The sequence below is a fragment of the Equus quagga genome, chromosome 13, assembly GCF_021613505.1.
Source record: "Equus quagga isolate Etosha38 chromosome 13, UCLA_HA_Equagga_1.0, whole genome shotgun sequence".
Lineage (NCBI taxonomy): Eukaryota > Metazoa > Chordata > Mammalia > Perissodactyla > Equidae > Equus > Equus quagga.
Genome location: NC_060279.1, coordinates 38,651,730 through 38,671,352, shown reverse-complemented (window position 1 = coordinate 38,671,352; position 19,623 = coordinate 38,651,730). Strand labels below are relative to the sequence as shown.

At 51.9% G+C, this 19,623-nt stretch overlaps 1 protein-coding gene across 2 annotated transcripts in view; it reads right to left on the bottom strand.

Annotated features, from left to right (window-relative positions):
- Positions 1 to 2,858, bottom strand: part of KCNN3 (potassium calcium-activated channel subfamily N member 3) — a 158,504-nt gene extending 155,646 nt beyond the window's left edge. For both annotated transcript variants that reach the window (XM_046683441.1, XM_046683442.1), the window contains exon 1: positions 1,646 to 2,858. In XM_046683441.1, coding sequence (XP_046539397.1) covers positions 1,646 to 2,554 — 909 coding nt within the window. In that variant the 5' untranslated portion in view covers positions 2,555 to 2,858. The remainder of the gene's footprint in view (positions 1 to 1,645) is intronic.
- Between the last annotated feature and the right edge of the window lie 16,765 nt (positions 2,859 to 19,623).

Here is a 19,623-nt window from a genome sequence, read left to right as displayed (position 1 = left end):
GGGCTCAAATCCTTGAGCTGTTTAGATGAAGGGGGCTTCCAGAAGCTGCCCTCAGCTGGGGCAACCCCCTCCGAGCAGCCGGGTCCCTGGGGGCACCCTCTGCCTGGAAGTCTTGGTTGTGGCTATTCAGGTCGTCTGATAGGTCTGCCCCACCCGTTTCCTGAGCAGGCAAGTCTGCCCATCCCCTGTTAGAGCGAGAGGCTGGGAATGGGGGAAATCCGATCAGCACCTCCTAGGTTTTTGCGACTAGATTTCAACAAGGAATGTGACAGTCTCGCAGCAGCTGTGCCCAGCCTGAAACAAGCTCTATTTGAAACCTCCAACAGCTGAACCCCTCCCAGCTACCCCGGGTCAGCCCAGCCACCCCCTGCCCAAAATGACAAATAAGTAGAGAAATCCAAGCAAAAAGCAAGCACGCACACGCAAACTCACACACACATGCATGCACACACACACACACCCCAACCAGTTGGGGATGAGGGATAGAGTGGGAAAAAATCCACTTGTCCAAGGGCTCCCCAGGTCTCCAAGCCTTCCAGCCCGCAGCAGGAGGGCTCCCAGCAAGCAGAGCATTGACGGAAACCCACCTTCCTCAATCCCCACTCCCTTGGAGGATGCGATTTCCAAGCCCCCTCTGGGAGGGAAACCCCTTCCTCCGTCTTGGGGCTGGACGGAGAGGCTGGAGCAGCGGGGCCAGCTCCCCGGCTAAAGCCGGTGCCCGCCGTTCTCCATCCGGGCGCGCACTCACACACTCGCACACACACTCATCCTTATTTATCCCGAGAAGAAGGAGTTGGGGTGGGAGGGGAGAACCGGGACTGAGCCGGGGGCGCGGGCTCTCGGGGACGCCCGGGAAGCCCTGACATCCCATCCCAAGGAGAGGCGCTGCCCCCTGGCTGATGCCAAGGCGGCGCCCATCTGCTCTGCCCGGGTAACACCTGTAGCCATTTTTATCAGGGGATGTTGATGAGGCGGCAGCAGGTTTATTCTGAGTCCTCTTTCCTGAGGGAAAGGACTGCTGATTTCCTCCGCCTATATTTTTACCCCATGCCCCCAGGAGACTCAGGTCACGGGTGCTTTTCTATTTTGCCCTAAGTCTCTCAGGGAGGAGGAGGGAAACAGAAACTTGGGAAGAGAGGGAGAAGACAGAGAGAGAAGGGACTGGCATGGAATCCCCACCCCCCACCCAGACATTTATTTCTTTTTTATCCTCGGGAAAATGGAGTGGAGCAGAGAGGGGAGGAGAGAGGGGAAGTCACAGGAATTGGCGAGCACTTCAAGGCAGAGTGTAATTAATTGGTGCGTTAAGCTGCTGGGTTATGCTTTGGTACGAGTGAGCCAGGAGGAAAAATGATTTCTCAGAAGGGATTCTTTAAGCCTCCCTAACACAGAGTCTGCAAATTAGACACAGTGTGTGGGGATGTCCCCCCCCCAAGAAAGCGAGGAATGAATTCTCCCGGGATTAAGAAGGAAAACCATGGGAAGTTAGAGTGTTCAATATAATTGAGCAAACGACTCTCCCCACCACCACCACCACCACCACCTCTCTCTCTCTCCCCCAGTCTCTCTCTCTCAATCTCTCTCTCTCTCTTGCTACCTACATATTCCTTTTGTTCAAGGTATAAAGAGAAACCGCAGCCCCTACCTTTGAGTACAAACCCCAAGAGAGCTCGGTCTCTATCACCATAACAACAATTCCAAACATCCCAAAAATCAGAGCATAGTCACTCAGTCGCTTTCTCTTTTCAAACAGGGCCCTCCTGTGTCCCAGCTTATAGCCAATGTTTTGGTTTTTCCGCTTGTTGGCTTTGGGGAAGGTGGTGCTGCTGGCGGTGGTGCCGGCGTGCTGGTGGTTGTGGGTGGCATTGGGGTGATGGAGCAGGGTCTGGTGGGCATGGTTGTCCTCCCGGGAGGAGATGATGATCTCCGGGGGGTTGCTGGGGCTGAAGAGCTGGAGGGGTTGGCCCTCCTGCTCAGTCTCGATGAGGTTCCTCCGGGAGGCGCTGAGGCGGCTGAGGGGCTTCATGACCCCACCGCTGTACTTGCAGGAGCTCATGGCGATCTCCGTGAAGGGGTTGCTGTCCCGCCGGTGCACCAGGGGGCTGGCCTGCCGGTGCCGGCCGCCTCCACCAGGCCCACTTGTGGCTGTGGAACTTGGAGAGTGGCCAAGCAAGTGGTCATTGAGATTGAGCTGGCTGCCTTGCCTGGAGGAAGGGTGGAGGATGGCGGTGGAGTTGGACGAAGGGGGGGCCCTGAAAGCGGTGGGAGAGGAGTGCAGCAGGCCGGGGTGGACGGGCTGGCTCTGGAGTTGGGCGAGCTGAGACAGGGGATGCGGTGGCTGCTGCTGCTGCTGCTGCTGCTGAAGCTGCGGAGGCTGAGGCTGCAACGGGGGTCCTGGGGGCTGCTGGGGGGCTGCTGGTGGTGCTGGCGGTGGTGGTGGCGGCTGCTGCTGCTGCTGCTGCTGCTGCTCATCCCCGGAGGATGGACAGGGGCACTTGGGGTCTTCATCCAGGTCCCCCACCCCCGAGTCATGGAAGTGCCCAGAAGTGTCCATCTTGGGGCCTGGCTGGATTCCCTGCAGCACAACCCCCCACCCCAAAGCCACCCTCGCTCCAAAGATGTCCTCAAAGAAAGCCAGGCATCCAAGCTCCCCCACCAGAGTGTCTTGGCTCCAGTCCTCTCTCTTTGGCTTGCTTCGGTTCTCTGGAGCTGCCTGGAGTCCAGACGCTGCCACTCAAGAATGCATTGTACTGGGCAGGGAGGGAGGGCAGGAGGAGAGCCTGGAGGAAGAAGACGAAGGGGGAAAAAGAACTCTGTCTCAGGAGGTGGTCCTCTAGGAGTGTGTGAGGCCAGGTTCAGCTTCACTCCTCGCTGGCTCAATAGCTTTGCTCTCCTCCTCCTGCCACTGTTATATTGTAAGCCAAGCCCACTTATTAGCAGCTGGTCTCATTGGCTTGGCTTAAGTCTCCAACCACCTCCTAACTCCGCCCCCCACGTAGGCTCCTCCCCGGAGGAGGGGCCTGCCGCCCTCACTCCCAGACCCAGTGGCAGCGCAGCGAGGGCTGGGAACTGTAGTTTTCGCTCCCCATCCAAGCTGAGCAGCTGCCGTCTCTCCTCTGACAGGTATGGCAGAAACCCGCGAGCCTACGGCGAGAAGGGATGTACGCGCACGCGGGGCGGTGGGGAGGAGAAGCACAGGGCCTCCCAAGGAGGGGAGCTCTGCGCCCTTATGCCGGCGCAGGAAGCGGGAAGACAGTTATTAGTGGCCAGGTTCTACGAGAGGTTGTTTCACATATGTTTTCCAGTTACATCCTCCGGACACCCAAGGAGGTGGGCATTACGTTCCCATTTTACAAACTGAAACTCAGAGATGTTGAGTAACAACTTCAAGGTCAAAAAGCAGCGGGGAGCCACATCCTCCTAACCCCAGGTGGGTAGGCTCACCTACTGAACGCCTGCCGTATGTGCGCAGGCGCCTCTCTATTATTTCTAACTCACATCAACCCTATGAAAATGATGTCATCATTATGCTTTTACAGATGAAAACTGTAAATTAAAAAAACCACTCAAACACAGAGAAGTCAAATTACTTGCCGGATGTCACCTAGCTTCTAATTAAGGGTGCTAGGATTTGAACCCAGGTCAGTCTGACCTCACAGCTCCTACACCATCTCCCAGGATGCCTTTCCACTTTGATGCTCAGCACAAAGTGGTTGCTCCATAAATGTTGCTCAAATGATGGGTGGAAAAGAGCTAGAAGGAAGCTGTGGAGGAAGAACTAGGCTCCCCAAAGCAGGATGTGTGAAGTGGACCATGGCTCCAACTGAGCATGGAGTCACCAGAGGGTCTGGCAGGAAGCCTGAAGACCCCCACGGTCACTCCCCATCTGATTTGCCCCATGGGGCTCTGAGAGTCAGAGCTGGGAACAGCTGCTGGCTTCCCAGCTTCAGAATCATCATCAAGTATTTATTAAGCTCCCACTGTGTGCAAAGGGAGTTCCAGAGAGATGCGACCAGAGCTGAATTCATTTCCGTTTCTAATGCTGCATACTTAGGGATCAGTGAGGAAGGGACCACTATGGGATTCCCCAGGCACACCTGGGGTTTTAAGAGGGCAGCATCTTCCTGACTCGTTCCTGCTTCCCCGTCACCCCTGGGCCTCTGTCCAGGTGCTTCCCTGGATTGGAAGCAGGAAGAGTAGGAGAGCCACGCACACACAGAGATACACACATTGCAGGTGCACACATGTATGTAGGTGTGCATGCACTGGCTCACATACATGCACACCTGCACACACGTGCACACACACAGTGAACTTCTACAGCAGCTCTCCTGAAAGGTGAGCAGCAAGTGGCCAGGTCAGGGACGGGCAGAGCTCCCATCAAATGAGCCCAGAGTACTCTCTGTACATCAGTTTTCCCCTCTCCAGCCCCTATCGGCCCTGATAATTAAAAGATAAATATTACTTGTAATATAAGCCACAACCCCAGAAACCTGAATAATTATAATTACTCGCACACAATAATCTTGATTATTGTTATTATTGTCAACGACTTGGTTATTCCCCCTTCCCCCCACCCCCATCACTACAAGTCACAGTGCTGGGGCTCAGACACAAGCCTGGAGGCTCGTGTGTCTTCCCATGACCATGCAGGCCCTCCAGTGTCCCCCTCTCCCCCTCCGGCATGCCCTGCCTTCCCTCCCCTTCCCTCTGTCTTCTTGATTTCCCTCCTTCCATCCCCAAATAGAGCCACCTGTTTGGTTCAAGGCTCCAGATCACATACTTAGGCTTAATGATTGCCTAATAAATTATGATTGCTATGTTGTTTGTGGCAGAAATGTGCTGTTAGTATTAGTTCTCAGTGCAGGATATAGTATCTTGGCTGTTAAAAATCAATTTTCAGGGACACACTCCAGGCCTGGGCACTTCTGTGCCCACTCCACTGCCATGACCTGCCTTCTGCCTCGGCTGACCTTTCCGGGCCAGCCTCCTGCTTCCAGCTCTCCTGAGTGTGCCGACTAGATCCAAAGGGGGACTGCTGGAGTGTGTCCTGCTATCATGGGAGGGGATGAGAAACAGCTCGGGGACAGGGGATCCAACTATGGCAGAGCCAAAGATCAATGGGAGATTCATCTGGAAATGGACTAGAGCTTGACAGCTAATGCCAGTGACGCAGCTCACGCTCCTTGACACAGTTGCCCTGTTGGAATGGGGAGAGAATGGTGTCATGGTTAGACCTTGAGGTCTGGAGTCAGACTACCCAGGCTGGAGCCCCTCTCTGACGTGCGATGGCTATATGACCACAGGCAGGATAACTACCTCTGATCCCCAGCTTCCGACCTATAAAATGGGAGGAATAAAGGTCCCTACCTCATGGGGTTTGGGGCAGGATTAAATGAAAGAGGATAAGTGGACTATCCCACCGGACTATTTGTGGCAGCCTGGAAGCCCTCAGTGGCGTGCTGGAGATAGCTGGGACTGGCTTATAAAAGTCAACTGCGCAGATCTCTTCCCAACTCCACATCCAGTAATGTCGCGTTGATACCCTGACATCAGTGATGGTTGGAGTATTACACCACAGGAATTGGCAAACATGCAAATCAGGGCTGATTTTTCCTCACAAACCAGTTATAAACATTTACTGACTATTAAACATTCATGCACAGACTTCTGCCTCTTATCACATATCATTATATACAAAATGTGCCCTCCACCCTCCTCTAAACACTGTCCAGGCACTGCCTCTCCTCCCTCTCTCTCACTAGCACAAGCTTTGCCACTTGCTTGCTGGGTGACCTTGGGCCAATTGCTTAACCTCTCAAGCCTTTAACTTCCTTAGCTCCAATGAGGTAGCACAGGTCAAGTACTTTGACACTGTAAAGTACCTAACAGGCTAGTGAGTCAACCGGGAACGGCTCAGCCACGGGGCCTGATCACGTCAGGTTTTCCATCCTGCCCTACAGACCCACTGCTCTCTGGCGTCTTCCCACCATTGCTGCATGTCCAAATCCTCACTACTGGGAGGCCCCCAGGGCTTACCCCGGCCCCCAGCTACAATCCTGTCTTCCAAGCAACCCGTGAATTGGAGCCATCATCCATTTTATAGAGGAGGAAACTGAGGCATTACACAGATGAAGAACCTTGCCCGCAGCTACTGACTAGTAACGTGGTATGGCTGGAATCAAACCCGGTCTGTATGACCCCAAAGCCCAGGCCCTTTCCATGAGTCCTGAAATGCAAAGCAATTAGATTACATCTTATTGGTGTTTATTAAACTTTACCATGTGACTCACATACCCAGCCCTCAGGAGCGTACGGTCTCACTATAGAGATAAGCTATACTCACACGGGATGATAAAGAGCCACAACAGAGAACCCTAAGTGTGGTCCAGACAATGAGTTCATTGAAGCCGGAGGGTAGTCAACGGAGGCTTCATGGAGGTGATGGGACTTGAGCCACACCTTGAAGGACAGGCTATTCCTTCAAACAAATTAGGCCTCTTCAGTCTATAATGACGAAGGCTGAGGGGATGTGGTGGAGCTTCTTAGCTCAGCGAGTACAGGGAAAGTGAACAAGGACACACGCACTGAACCCAATAAGGTAACTGTGGCCTCTGGCCAGGTCCGCATCAGGTGTTCTGCCGCTCGGCCCCCCACCCCCATCCTTCCCACCACCTCCCTCTTTAAGCCCCAGCTACACCAGCTTCTTGCAGTTCCTCCAGAAGCCATGCTATTTCACACCCCCATGACTTTGCTCATGCTGTTCCTTCTGCCTGGCATGCCCTTCGCCTGCGTCTTCATCTAACACATTGATGTTTGCCCCTCCAGACATGGTTCACAGGTCTTCCTCCTGGGAAGCCTCCCCGAGCTCCCGGAACCCAGGTCAAGGGCGCTTCCTCTGTCCCTGTCTTTCTCAAGCAGTATAGTTGTTGTCTCTTTGTGTGTCCTTTTCCCACTAGACTGTGACCTCCTTGAGGGCAGGAATGGTGTTTTCTCCATCGCTGTATCTACAGCTCTTGCACAGAGCCTGGCGTACAATAGATGCTTAATAAAGATTAATTGAACTGAAATGAACTAAACTTGAAACCTGGGAGAGATCATTTTGGAGGCAAATAGAAGTTATAGTACTTTCCACAACAAATACTAACCACAATTCCCCGTCAGTGAAATAAGTGAGATAGAAGAGATAATTTCTAAGATCACTCAGCTTTAAAATCCCATCATCTGTGATCTGTGATCTGTGGAACTGACTGCAAGTAGATTTAAGAAAAGTAGTGACTTATGGTTTATCTAACTATGTTTCCCACTAGGCTGTGAACTCCTTGAGCACAGAGAAGGGGTCTAATTGTTTTCTGTATCACCAGCACTGAGCAGAGTGCCTCGCCATAGATATACTCATTAAAGGTTTATTGGATGGATGGATGGGTGGATGGAAGGATGGATGATGGATGGATGGATGCATGGATGCATGGATGCATGGATGCATGGATAAATGGGTGGACAGGTAGATGGGTGGAGGGATGAAGGGGGGGGGGGGGGGGGGGTGGATGGATGAATGAATGGAAGGATAAATAGGTGGACAGGTGGACAGGTGGACGTGTGGATGGGTGGATGGATGGATAGATGGATGATGGATGAATGGGTGGGTGGATAGATGGACAGGTGGATGGATGGAGTTTAGATAAAATGACAGATTATAGCAGGTTTTTCAGAAAAGTGAGTCGTGTTTAAGGGATATCCTTAACCTTCCTCAGATAGACAGTATCATAAAGATCAACCACATTGTCCCTCAGACCCTGGATGTTTGGGTCAGAGACAGCCCTGGGCTGACAGCTCATTAGCAGATCCAGGTTCAGTCATTACTGTGTTCTTATGTAGGTGCTTTGTTACTGGATCAATTAATGATTTAACAATAAAAACAACCCTGTGTTTGCATAGCACTTTGTAGTTTTCCAACTGTTTTCACATAAAATACTCCGTTTGCACCTCCTGGCAGCCCTTCACACTCTCAACCCCATAAACTAAAGTTTAGAAAGGTTTAAGTGACTCACTCAAGGTCCCCAGGTAGTCGTGGATTTGAACCTGGATCCGTCTGACCCCTAGACTTGTGCTTTTTCTTATTCGTGCTGCCTGGAAGGCCATTCCACCCCTCAGTCCATGTCGAGTCCTAGAATTTAAGGAGAGCACAGTGCTGCCTCCACCCAAAGCCCCCCTAGACCCCGCCTCCTTGGCCCGTTCCCCCCAGTTTGACATGGTCTCCCTCTTCCGAATTCCCTTAGCACTTTATTTGTATCTCTCTGGAGATGCTTTTCACTTCTTGCCTTGTATTGGAGTTCTCTGTATACATGTCTTTTCTGTCCTGCTTTTAATTTACACCATAAGCTCCTTGGTAACAGGAGCGTCTGGTGTAAATTGTAAAACACACACACACAGCACCGCACCTCACCCCACACCCAGAGTGTGCGTTGCATCAGCAAGTGGGTGAGTGAGTTCGTGCAGGAGTGAGCGTTCAGGGGACTGTCACCCTGGTCACAGTGCTTACCCCTCACCTGCACCACTGGCCACGAGGCATGCTGATTGGTAAGCCTAGGTCTCCCGTCCATGCTTCTTTTGTCTGAGTCCCTGAATGCCAAGACCCTGGGGTGAGGCCTCTTGTGACTAAAGCCCATCCCCACTTCCCCACACCATGACAGAGTGAGGCAGGGCCACAGCTCATCCCTCCTGCCTCCAGGCCACACGCTAACAACCTCTGGTGCCGAGGCTTCTTCAGCTTCACACTGTCCCCTCCAGCATCCTGCTTTGCTGGAGAAAAACTGAAACTCATGCTTTGTCTGAGTCTCCCTATAAAGGGACAACCAGCCTGATATCTCACAACACAGCACATTTGCTGAAGGTCTGCTCTGTGCATATGTGGTTCCAGCAAACCAGTGGGGTAAGATGAATATCCCCATTCTACAGTTTAGGAAACTGAGCACAGTTTCGGAGAAGGTCACTGGCTTGCTCTTGTTCTCAGAGGACACAAGAGGCCAAGCCACGAGCCAAACAGGTCTGCCACTCACAGGTCACCCTCTCTACTCAGCTCGCACCACTGGCCTTCTTCCTCTTCCAGAGAATTTACCCTTCCTGCCCTCAACTCCTGTTCCGAGTTCTCCATGAAACTCACTCTGACAAAAGGAGGGGAGGAATATTTCAAAAGAGCGGCTCCACTGAGACCTGTCTGGAATCAGGGTGATGATGCTGCTCCTAAATCCCTGTGGCGGGCGGGCTGCTGGTCCTGGAGGTGGAGAGAAGATGGAGTGGAGAAGCCAGGCGTGGTCCTGGGGCAGCCCTGCGCTGGGGATCCCACCCATCTGGCTTGGAGCTACCATTTTCCTGCCGGTGACCACACGAGCAAGTTGCAGCTCTCTGAGCCTATAAAACTGGACCCATTTGTGCCCGCCTGCACAGTCGGTTTGTGACAATCGAGATACATTTTTAAATGCTTCTCCTGACCCCTTCTCCATGGCTGTGGTGTGAGAACTTGCTGTTCTGGCTGGATGAGTCAGTCCGGATGGGAAAGTTTATTTATTTGAGGGGCCAAAGGTCAAATGAAAGGTGCTGATACTGTGTCTGGAAAGAAGGCATAGGAAATGGGTACAGGGTGCCAATATTCTGTCACCACAATGTTCTGCCAGGCTCACAGGGAGCTGGTATAGGTGCACACACTCTGCAAACTGTCAAGTGCTGCCCATGTGGACTCGGCAGGTGCGAGGACCTTGGCGGACCTTGGCGGCTGAGGGAAGGCCCATGTAGACCCCCGTTGGCCACAGCTTGGCATCTGAGCCTCATCCCTAGAGTGTGGGCACGTCCAAAGGCCTGTCTGCTCAGGGCTGAGTCAATGTGGAGAGCCATTCCCGGCTGTCCTGGGCTGGTGGGTATGTCCACTCCCAGCCCCACCTTATGGTGTAGACGATGGCCCATTCCCCCCACCAGAGATTCTGCTTCATGAGAGCGGGATTTCTGTATATTTTGTCCACTGCTGAATCCCCAGTGCCTAAAAGAGTGCCTGGCACAGAGCATACTCTCAATTAAGAGTGACTGAATAAGTCAGCCTCCTGGCCCCAGTCCCAATAGGCTCAGAGAAAAAAAATTACCTCTAACAGTTTCCCAAACCCAGAGAAGACAGCTGAGCTGCCCACGGGAGGGCTCAGAACCCGGGCAGCCCCGGACCCCTGGCACAGAGGGAGGCAGCAAGTCTGCGGCCCTGGGTGAACCATCCTCCCACAGTTAGGATAGTGAGTAACCGACATATCCCCAGGGCCTGGCTGGTGACCTGGCCCAAGCCCTCTGAGCCACCCAGCGCTGTCGGCCCTTCCCCAGACACCAGTTGGCCAGTGGCAGCTCAAGCAGGAAGGCCCTGGAGGCTCCCCACCAGCTCCGGCTCTGAGATTGAGGCCCCAGCTGGCTGATGCTCACCCCAGGCTCTGGCACCTGGGGCGCAGCAACCTGTGGCAGGTTTGTGAGGAGTGTGGCGACCTCTGCTGGTGGCATATGCACATAGCCCTGCACTCCAGGCTCCTTGGGAGGCCCGGAGGGAGCTCCCAAACAGAACCTGTGCCCTGGCCTTAACTTTCTGCCTCCTTTCACAGAGGCCTAGGGACTGGATCGGGTGCCAGGATTCACTTTATGAACATTTTGCAAAGGCAGCTCCTATTTGGCAGGTTCTTTGGGTTTTTCCACCATTGGAAAAGAAGAAAATACCCCTGTTGTCTGTCCTAGATGAGGCAGAATAAAGCCTTTGAATGAGAAGGTTGGAAGGGATCACAGAGATGACTCAGGGCCCATCCCTACTAGCAAGAGAAGAAGACCTTCCAGAGATTGGAAGTGACTTGCCTAAGCTCACGCATGAGTTAAGGACAAAGCTAGGACCTGAACCAGGGTCCCCTTGATGGGTCCCCTGCTAGCGGCCTATCATGTCTCAGTTGCTATTGGACATGCAACAGCACGGCTCAGCACATCCTCCTCCTCCTGCTCTCTCACTGTGAGCATCCCATACACAAGCTCCCAGCTACTTCTCCCCCACACACACACCACACCCACAGGGCAGAGGCAGCCGCCAAGGCCCTCGGTGCCCAGCTCTTTGATATGAATAATGCAAAAGGGCAGGCATCTCGCTCGCCACCCTTCCTTTCTTCGCCTTCCTTCTCTCCCGGTTAAGGTGAAAGCTGGAGGGTTGCTATGGACACTGCACTCAGGCTCTCCCTCCTCAGTAATAATCCGTAGCCGCCCTCCCTGCTGGAGTCGGAGTCTCTAATTGCTAAGCCTCAGAGGCAGTGGGATGCCTCACAGGAGGTCCCCAGCAGCCGGCAGAGCCCGAGGGTTAGATGGGCTAAGGCAGGAAGGAGAGAGTGACAAGATGGAAATCACCCGAAATTGAAAGCAACACGCTCAACCTATGTAGGTAGATTGACAAAACCAATGTCGATTTAGCCAGAATTAGAAAAGCAATAGTATCTTAACAGGCTCCCCATCAAACTAGACACTTAATCACTGTGGCCAGCATCTCTGGGGCAGGATGCTGAGAGGAGGGAGGCGGGGGGAGAGGCCCACAGCAGTGTGTTTGAGCAGTGTCTGCAGGAAAGACCTTGACAGCCCTTTTGCTCTTAGATAAGAATAACCACGGGTCCAGGAGCTCTTCTGAGCTGCACTCCTGGCCACTCTGCTGCCCTGTCAGCAGAAGCACCCTGACCCGCCTCTGCCACACAGCCCACCTCATTCATCCTCACCAGGAGATCAGATCATCATCACCACGACCAGGAGAACTGTGCATGCTCCCCCTCATCAGCCTCCCACCACGTGACGAGATAGCTGTCACCTCTGATCCTGTCCCTACCGCCAGGACGAGAGCATATCACCTCTATGAACCTCCCCTCCAGGAGATCAGGGCACTGTCACTGCTATTCTTGTCCCCATTATGAGACCAGAGCTTTCCCTCCACCCCTGGGCTCTACACCCTGAAATCAGAACATTGTCATCTCTATCCATGTCCCACGGCTGCCCACCTACACATCAAACCAGGTCACCAAGACCATGAGCCCCCAGACAGCCATGGACTCACAGGGCAGGAAGGTCCAATGTGAAGCTCTTTTCTCTGTTTTCAACCGCAGGCCGCATGTGCCGGGCAGGGCGCCGTCGGCCTCTCCCTCCAGAGCCCCCAGGGGCCACAGTGAACTTTTAAAGAGAGGGCCTATAGGAAAGCACTTGGGCCCTTCAAGTCACCGATCACGTGCATGGTGGCCAGGGTGGCCTTCTGGAGGCTGTGCTCATCTCACTCAGAGCTGGGCCATGGGGAGGACAAAGTTAGCTTTGCTCTGCCTTCACCTCACCACAAAAATCCCCTCCCCACAAGCGTTAATCCTGGAGGAAGTGTGTCAATAGACTAGGGAAGCCCATCTCCATCCCAAAAGTCCCTTGAGATGGATAGATATAGATGTGGATAGAGATAGAGATACACACACGCATACATGTACATATATGCATGTGTATACATGCATGTGCACATATACACGGATATATAAAGAAATTGAGAGAGAAAGAGGACGATGGAGGGATCAAAGACTTCCCCAAATCCCCACATTTACCAATATCTCTCTCATGTTTTAATTTCTGCCATTAAATACAGTGAAGCAGAACAGAAATTCGTTCCTCCCCCGGACCCTATAAAGGAAATTCCAGGGCTTACCTCAAAAAGAGGGCCACAGAGTCACCCCAGGAAGTGGGTGCAGGGCGGTTGGCTAGGCTCAGTCACTTCAGTGACTCACGGCAACAGTGACTTTATAACAAGTGAAACTCCAGCCCACACCTCAGGAAAACTACACGTCACTACCCACCCTGGACCACGGGGACACTCGAAGATTGTCCTTACCGCAAACAGGGCCAGAATGCTGAGGGTCTGCTGTCCTAGACAGGAGGATCCCAAACCACTGCTGGACTGACATTTATTGCAGCAAAGAAATCCCCTTTGGGTGGAACCATAGCCCAGCCTGGGATTCCCCCATCCCACTGCAGTCTCTGGTAAGTTTTTCTAATAAAAGGATAGACACCAAGAAAGTGGGGAGAGCTCAGTTTCGGAAAGTGCCTGTAAGCAGCAGCTTGGAGGGCATAGGACCTCCACGAAATTAGGCAAGGCCACCATCCTGGTCCCTCCAGACCTGGCTTCTGCCCTCCAGCTTGGAAATCTCCTCTTCTTGCTCATGAGCTCAGTAGATCCCCTGGAGGGTCAAGAGAAGAGAGGGCACTTCTATGCGGGATTTCCAGACCATCTGTCATTGGATGGGGAGAAGGACACCCCCTCCATTGCCCTCGTGCCAGGCCTGGCCTCTGGGTCAGAATCGTTTTGGAGCACCAGCCAGGCAGCTGCTTCTCCTCAGCCCTGTGACACTCCGTGAGGCAGTTCTTATCATCCCCACTTTGCAAAGAGGAACTGGGACCCAGAGAAGCCTAGGGACTTGCTGAAGATTAAATAACTCAGTTTCAGACTCCACGGGCCCAGCAGCCGCATCTTGGCCCTTTTCCCATCGGGCGTTTGAAAGTCACGCTTCAGAACGGGAATGGGATGAGGCCGTACACCTCAGAAAGAATATGTGCCAAAAACAAGCCATTATTCTAACTGGGAAGTTTTTCCTACAATTTAGAAAAACTTCCCTCCTCTGATTGTTTCTGAAATTGTGTTCCCAGAGCTGATTTTACGACAAATTGCGGCTCCAGCAACCCCTATGGGCCATCAGGGGAGCCCCTGGGAGGCCTGGCGAGCCCTCCTCCTGGTTTCTTAGCACAATGCCTTTTTCCTCCTGCAAACCCTTGATTAAGCCTCCTGGTGGCCCCAGAAACAGGCAACTGTGAGCCCCAGAGGGTAAGAAAGGCCAATGGTTTCCTCCTCACTTCTTGCCACTTCCATTACAGAAGCTTCTGAACCAGCCAGGAGGGCCAGAGAAGGGAAAGAAAAGAAGAAAGAATGAGAGCCTGCCCTGGTAGCCCCCGAGATCTCACGATAGCTGCTTCCGGCACTGTGAGCCTTGATGCCGATCAACGGGGCACTTCCGCATCTCCAGTCAAGGCCAAGAAAGCTGTCGTCTCCACCTTGCCCAGCCAAGAAGTTTGAGGTTGTCTGGTGCTCTCACACCCACGGATTTCAGCTGATTGAACTTCTGGTGTAGAGAGAAAGGACAAGATAACAAGAGATCCTGAGAGACCTGAACCCCGGGTCGTGGACTATAGGAAATTGATTCATGTGTTATTGGTACTGAGGCAGGAATTTTCCAGAAGAATAGATTGCCAGAAACAAGCAAGCAGCTAGTATCTCCTACTTCAGGTTAGACAAGTTCTAACTGGAAAGATCTGGTGCCCCCATGAAGTGAGAGATGTGACGTGCTTGGTACTGTGCTGGCATGTGGGAGGCACTCAATGAATGTCCACGTCCTTCTCTCCTCACGTCATCCCTCTTGTGTTACACTTACTGAAAGGGAGGCTTTGGCAAGTAAGAGGAGTCTCTGTTACCTGGATGGAGGATCCAAAAGCTCCAAGTCCAATGAGCACAGTTCATTCTGGTTCATGCCATTGCTCAGGAGAGGGAAGAGGACAGAGCCCCTTGTTTCTAAGGACTACGTGGCCCAAGGGAAGGAGCTCTGAGCACGCGTGAAGTTAGTTGTGCCCCGGCTGGCCTGGACAGGGCCCATCCGAGGGGAGAAGCTGCATCTCTGGTGCCCACTTCCACCAGGAGGCTCCGTGTGCCGTCCTGACTCTGACCTCCTAAAGAGCCTGGAGACGCTGAAGTCAAACTAGCCCAAGGGGTAGACACAGCCCAACTCCAGGGCCAAGCTCCATCAGGTAGCTTCCAGGCCGTTCTTGGCTGGGGAAGCGGGGTTAGCCTCCTTGCTTCCCCTCCATCGCCCTGGCCTCCGCCATTTTGAAGCAGCTTTGCCAAGCGATGCACCAGGAAAGAGACGTGCATCCATGTGGCAGTTTGTCAGCTGCACCAGAAAAGTGATGGTGGGGGAGGCGGTGGAATTCAGTGACTCAAAGCAGGTTCGGGGATTATCTGCTGTTTTCAATTATCCACGTCCCTCATCACCATGGAGAATTGAGAATTGGGTGTATTTGCCTCCCCCTCAGCGCTGTTGCTGGCATTAGAGACGTGATTTGTACTTGGAGCAACTGTGGGTTAGGGACTCAGAACGGTCTCTGGGTGGAATTCTCCCCAGCACCGAAATGTCATTAAACAGCCCTCTGCGCCTGGCACCTCTCGGTCCCTTTAAAAATAGCTGGAAGAGAAATATATCTAGGGAGAAGAGAACTGACAGTTATTGAGCATCTGTGTGGTACTCAATACTCATTTTGAGCCAAGGAAACTTCAGCTCAGAGAGGTTAAGCGACTTGCCCGCGACTTGTCACAGCACAGGGCAACAAAGCTGGTGCTCCAACGTGGAGCCACCTGATTCCAAGGCTCATCTCCCGACCCCATCCCTCTCTCAGTGAACTTGCACTCCCCTTAAAAAACATGGTGGGCCCATCTTGGCCCTCCCTGTCTGTATCAGCTAAAATGCTTTCAGTTGCCGGTAAGGAAAACTCAGGAGAGTTTAAAAACAAGGGCATTTGTTATCCTACACACTAAGAACTCAGGAGGCAGGCCAGTTCCAGAGGTCATTAATTTGGTGGCTTATGTTACCATGAACATAGGTAACATGCTTCAAACTTTCTGCTCCACCATCCTCAGCATGTTGGCTACTTCCTCATGATCACGAGATGGCTGCAGCACCTCCAGGCACCCCATTATCACCTTCAAAGTGACAATAAACAGAAGCACCCCTGTCTTGGATCTCTTTTTAGTAATGAGAAAAAGTGTCCTCCACATCTCACTGGTCAAAATGGGTTACCTGCTCAGACCTAAGCCAGTCACTGGCGAAGACAGATGGATTACCATGTTGGCTAGACTGGGGCCAGTCTTCCTCTGAAGCAGTTGCTGACCAGACGAGCATTGACAGAGCGGGGTTTCAAGGAAGAAGTGAGGCAAGGGCTGCATCTGCCAAGCCAGCCAGAGGTCCGAATGAACCTGAGGATGCTCCCCAGTGTGGACCCTGAGGACATGTGCCAGCTCAGTGTCCTCATAACTCAGATAAGAAGGGATGAGGCGGCAGCTGGCACCAAAATGAGAACCCACTGGCCTTATTGTGAGCTTGCTTATCTAGAAGACACACGCAACGGACTTCATTAGAGATATTTGGGAAAGAAATCTTATGAAAGATGTGTTCTATCACATACCAGGAAAGCAAAGCCTTTCGTGAAACTCTGCGGGCCACGCAGGGGATGCGAGCAGCTACACAGTGCCGAGGTCTTTAATTTCCTGTAGGAAACCTGATGATTATCTGTCTGGAAATGTTTCCGCTCAAGTAGGGGTATGTGAGGGCCAGGATGAAAGAGCTCTTTATGTTTCCACGCTATAAAATCAGGCTCCTTCAAAAAAGATGCTGGTCGAGCGAGGCCAGGCAAGGTCAGAGCGTCCCACCAACTCTGCCCTCTTCAAATACCCTCGAAGGCAAGAGGGGCCCTTTAAATGGAGAATGGGAGGGGCCGACCCAAAGACGGGCAAGAGATGTGAGAAAGAGAAAGCTAGAGAAAGGTATATGAAGCAAGAGAGACAGAGAAACAGAAGGAGACACAAAGAGACAAAGAGACTTGAGAGAAAAGAAAAAGACAGAAGGAAGATAGATGAGGCAAAGGAGAGAGAGAAGAGAAAGAGGAGCTAGAGAAGCCCTGAAAGCAGGAGGAGAGAAAGAAGAGACAGACAAGAGATGCCCAGCCCTTGTTCAAGGATTCTTGTTAATGCTAATATTTACCCGTTGGGATTTCCAGCCCTGGGTCATCTTGTCATCATCCTTGCTTTCTGCATAAGGACAGAAATCCAGGGGTCACATGCTGTTTTTCCAGCCCAGCAGGATCCAGATGTTTCCAGTTCCTGGACCAGGCAGTACTCATGGGTCAAGGGGTCATTATTCAAAGAGGCCTTGAACATGCATGACTCTTAGTCAAAGGCAGGGGAAGAAACAGCCAGAACTGAAAGGAGTTATTCTAACTTTGTGAGTTCAGGCCTTTGAACTCACTTCTTATCCTGATTTCCGTGACTGAGATGAGGACAGTCTGTAAACAATCACATATTCCATCTTCCCTCACAGGACTCATGGACATCTCCAAAAATAATTCCCAACAGAGCATAAGCTCTATTTCTCTCGATTTCCTGCCTGGAGAATTCTTATTCCTCCCTCAAGGCCCTGTTCAACTGAGCCTCCTGTAGGAGGCCTTCCTTGACTCCCACAGCCTCACACAGGGCCACCTGCTTCCTCTGGTGTGTGCCGCTCACACTTTATAGGAACTTGCACTGAGGACTTCTCACATGGCACGGTAATTATGTGTTTACGGTCCTCAGCATCTGGGACAATTCCAAGAACATAAGAGGAACTCCAAACATATTTATTGAATTAACACGTGAGCAACCAAATAAGTCTGCTTCCCTGACTAGACTATGAACTTCTAAACTTGTGTAGAATTAAATTAAATCACAGAACTTCAGAGCTAAAGGGCACTCAGCACCACCTAGCCCAGCTCTCAAATACCAGTGTATGTTTGATTACAAATGTGGACAACAGAACCTAGTGACCACCAAGCTCTTCTTACATCCCCGGAAATATTTTTCCGGTCTATGCCAATGTGTAAACACAGGAGAGTTTCAGTGTCTTAATTTGTTTACTTTTCTGGATTTTCATAGTAAATACTTGCTTGCTCTTTATAAAAAGTTTAGAAAGAATAGAAAACAATAATGAAACAGAAAAACAATGTATAATTCCTCTACCTTAGTTATTATTAATACTTGGCATATTTCAGGTTTTTGCTATGCGTTGTGTTTTCCCTACACAATGGCGATTATAGTGCATATAGGTTTTAGAGCAGTTGTAATTAGTATGTACCTGGTATTTTATGTTCTGCTTATTTCATTAAAGGAAATCTCACAAATAGATTAAATCCTATCTCATTAACACATCAACATAATCCCACCTATTCGGCATCGTTATTGGATGATGTCATGCCCTCCCATCAGATGTCTACAGTTTGCTCAACCATTCACTATTCTTGGGCACTTGTCAGTTTCTGGCCATTTTCAGCATCACTGCTCTGAACCTCCAGCAAGGAGGCCAGGACCAGGCCTGGCTCACTGCCGCGATATACTGGGAACCCAGCTCATGGCCTGGCACACAGTGGGTGAATGAATGAATGAATGAATGATGCATGGCTGGGTGGATGGATGAACTGTGCTCAGATGCCTCGGCAATATCGCAGCCTTCTGTGTGTTGTACTCCATGACTGCAAAATGGAACCCCAAGCCTCCGGGGAAATCCGGGAATATTGTGTTAGTGGTGGAAAGTGTTCCAAGTTCTTGTACTAAAAGCATTGCCCTGCAGCCAGACCGTGCGCCCTGTCGAGCAGTAAATGTTAATGAATGGTGATGAGATGCTAAGCACAATGCTCCCCCTACTCCCAGTGTCCTCTTTCTCTCTCTCACACCCACACACACCTGCTCCTCCCCACGTGTGCCCCTCTGCTCTCATCTGGGGTAACCACCAGAGCAGTCTGTTTGGGCAGATAACCCGCTGGGTGAGAAAGAACATAACAGGGCTTTCCCCTTGTCGTCTGAGGAGCAGCACTTGTGTGCTGGCCATTCATCCAACAAAGCAGGTCAGCAAGTCCAAGAGCATCTGTCCAGTTGTCCACTCCACAAACAGTTCTTGGACCCCTGCCTGGCCTGACACCTGAGAATTAGAGGTGAATTATAGGTGTGTCCATGCTTGAGGAGCTCATCCTTATGTCCCAAATAGGCTTTTGTTTTGCTCCCCCAAAACCATCCCCTTATCCAGTGTCCCTCAACTCAAGCAAAGCCCCATCACCCCCTAGATGATGGGAGCCGCCCTTAGCACCTGCTTCTCCTCCTGATCCTGTTGACTCAGCCTTGTAAACAGCTCTCAAGATCGTCCTCCTTTGCTCTCCACCTCTCTAGTCCAAGTCACAAGACTAACACCTCCTAAATGGTCCCACCGCCACCCCTCCAGCCCTTAAATCCATCCTCCACGTGGCAGCAGAGAAATCTTCTGAAAATGCAAATCTGATCATATTGCTCCTCTGCTTCAAACCCCACATGGCTTCCCAGGGCTCTCAGGACAAAAGCCAAAGTCTGCCTTAGTGTAGCTCCATGGCCCTGCAGGGGCCGACCTCACTCTCCTGCCCTGTGTCATCTTTAACCGCTCCCCACCTGCTTTTGCACACTGGCCACACTGGCTCCCTGCAGCTCCTCAAAGAGCTGGGTGACCTCACCACTCAGGGCCCTCCCGTGTGATGTTCCTCTGCCTGGAATGCCGTCAACTCCCGTTCCCACCTTCTTCTTCGCCTGGCCACAATTCCTCCCCATCCCTAGACTTCTCCCATAACCATCACTTCCTCAGGGAAGCCATCCCCAACTTCTCAGGCTAAGGCAGGTCCTCTGTTATTTACTCCATTAATACCCTGTACCTTTCTTCCCTGGTACTGTCTCACTTATAATTA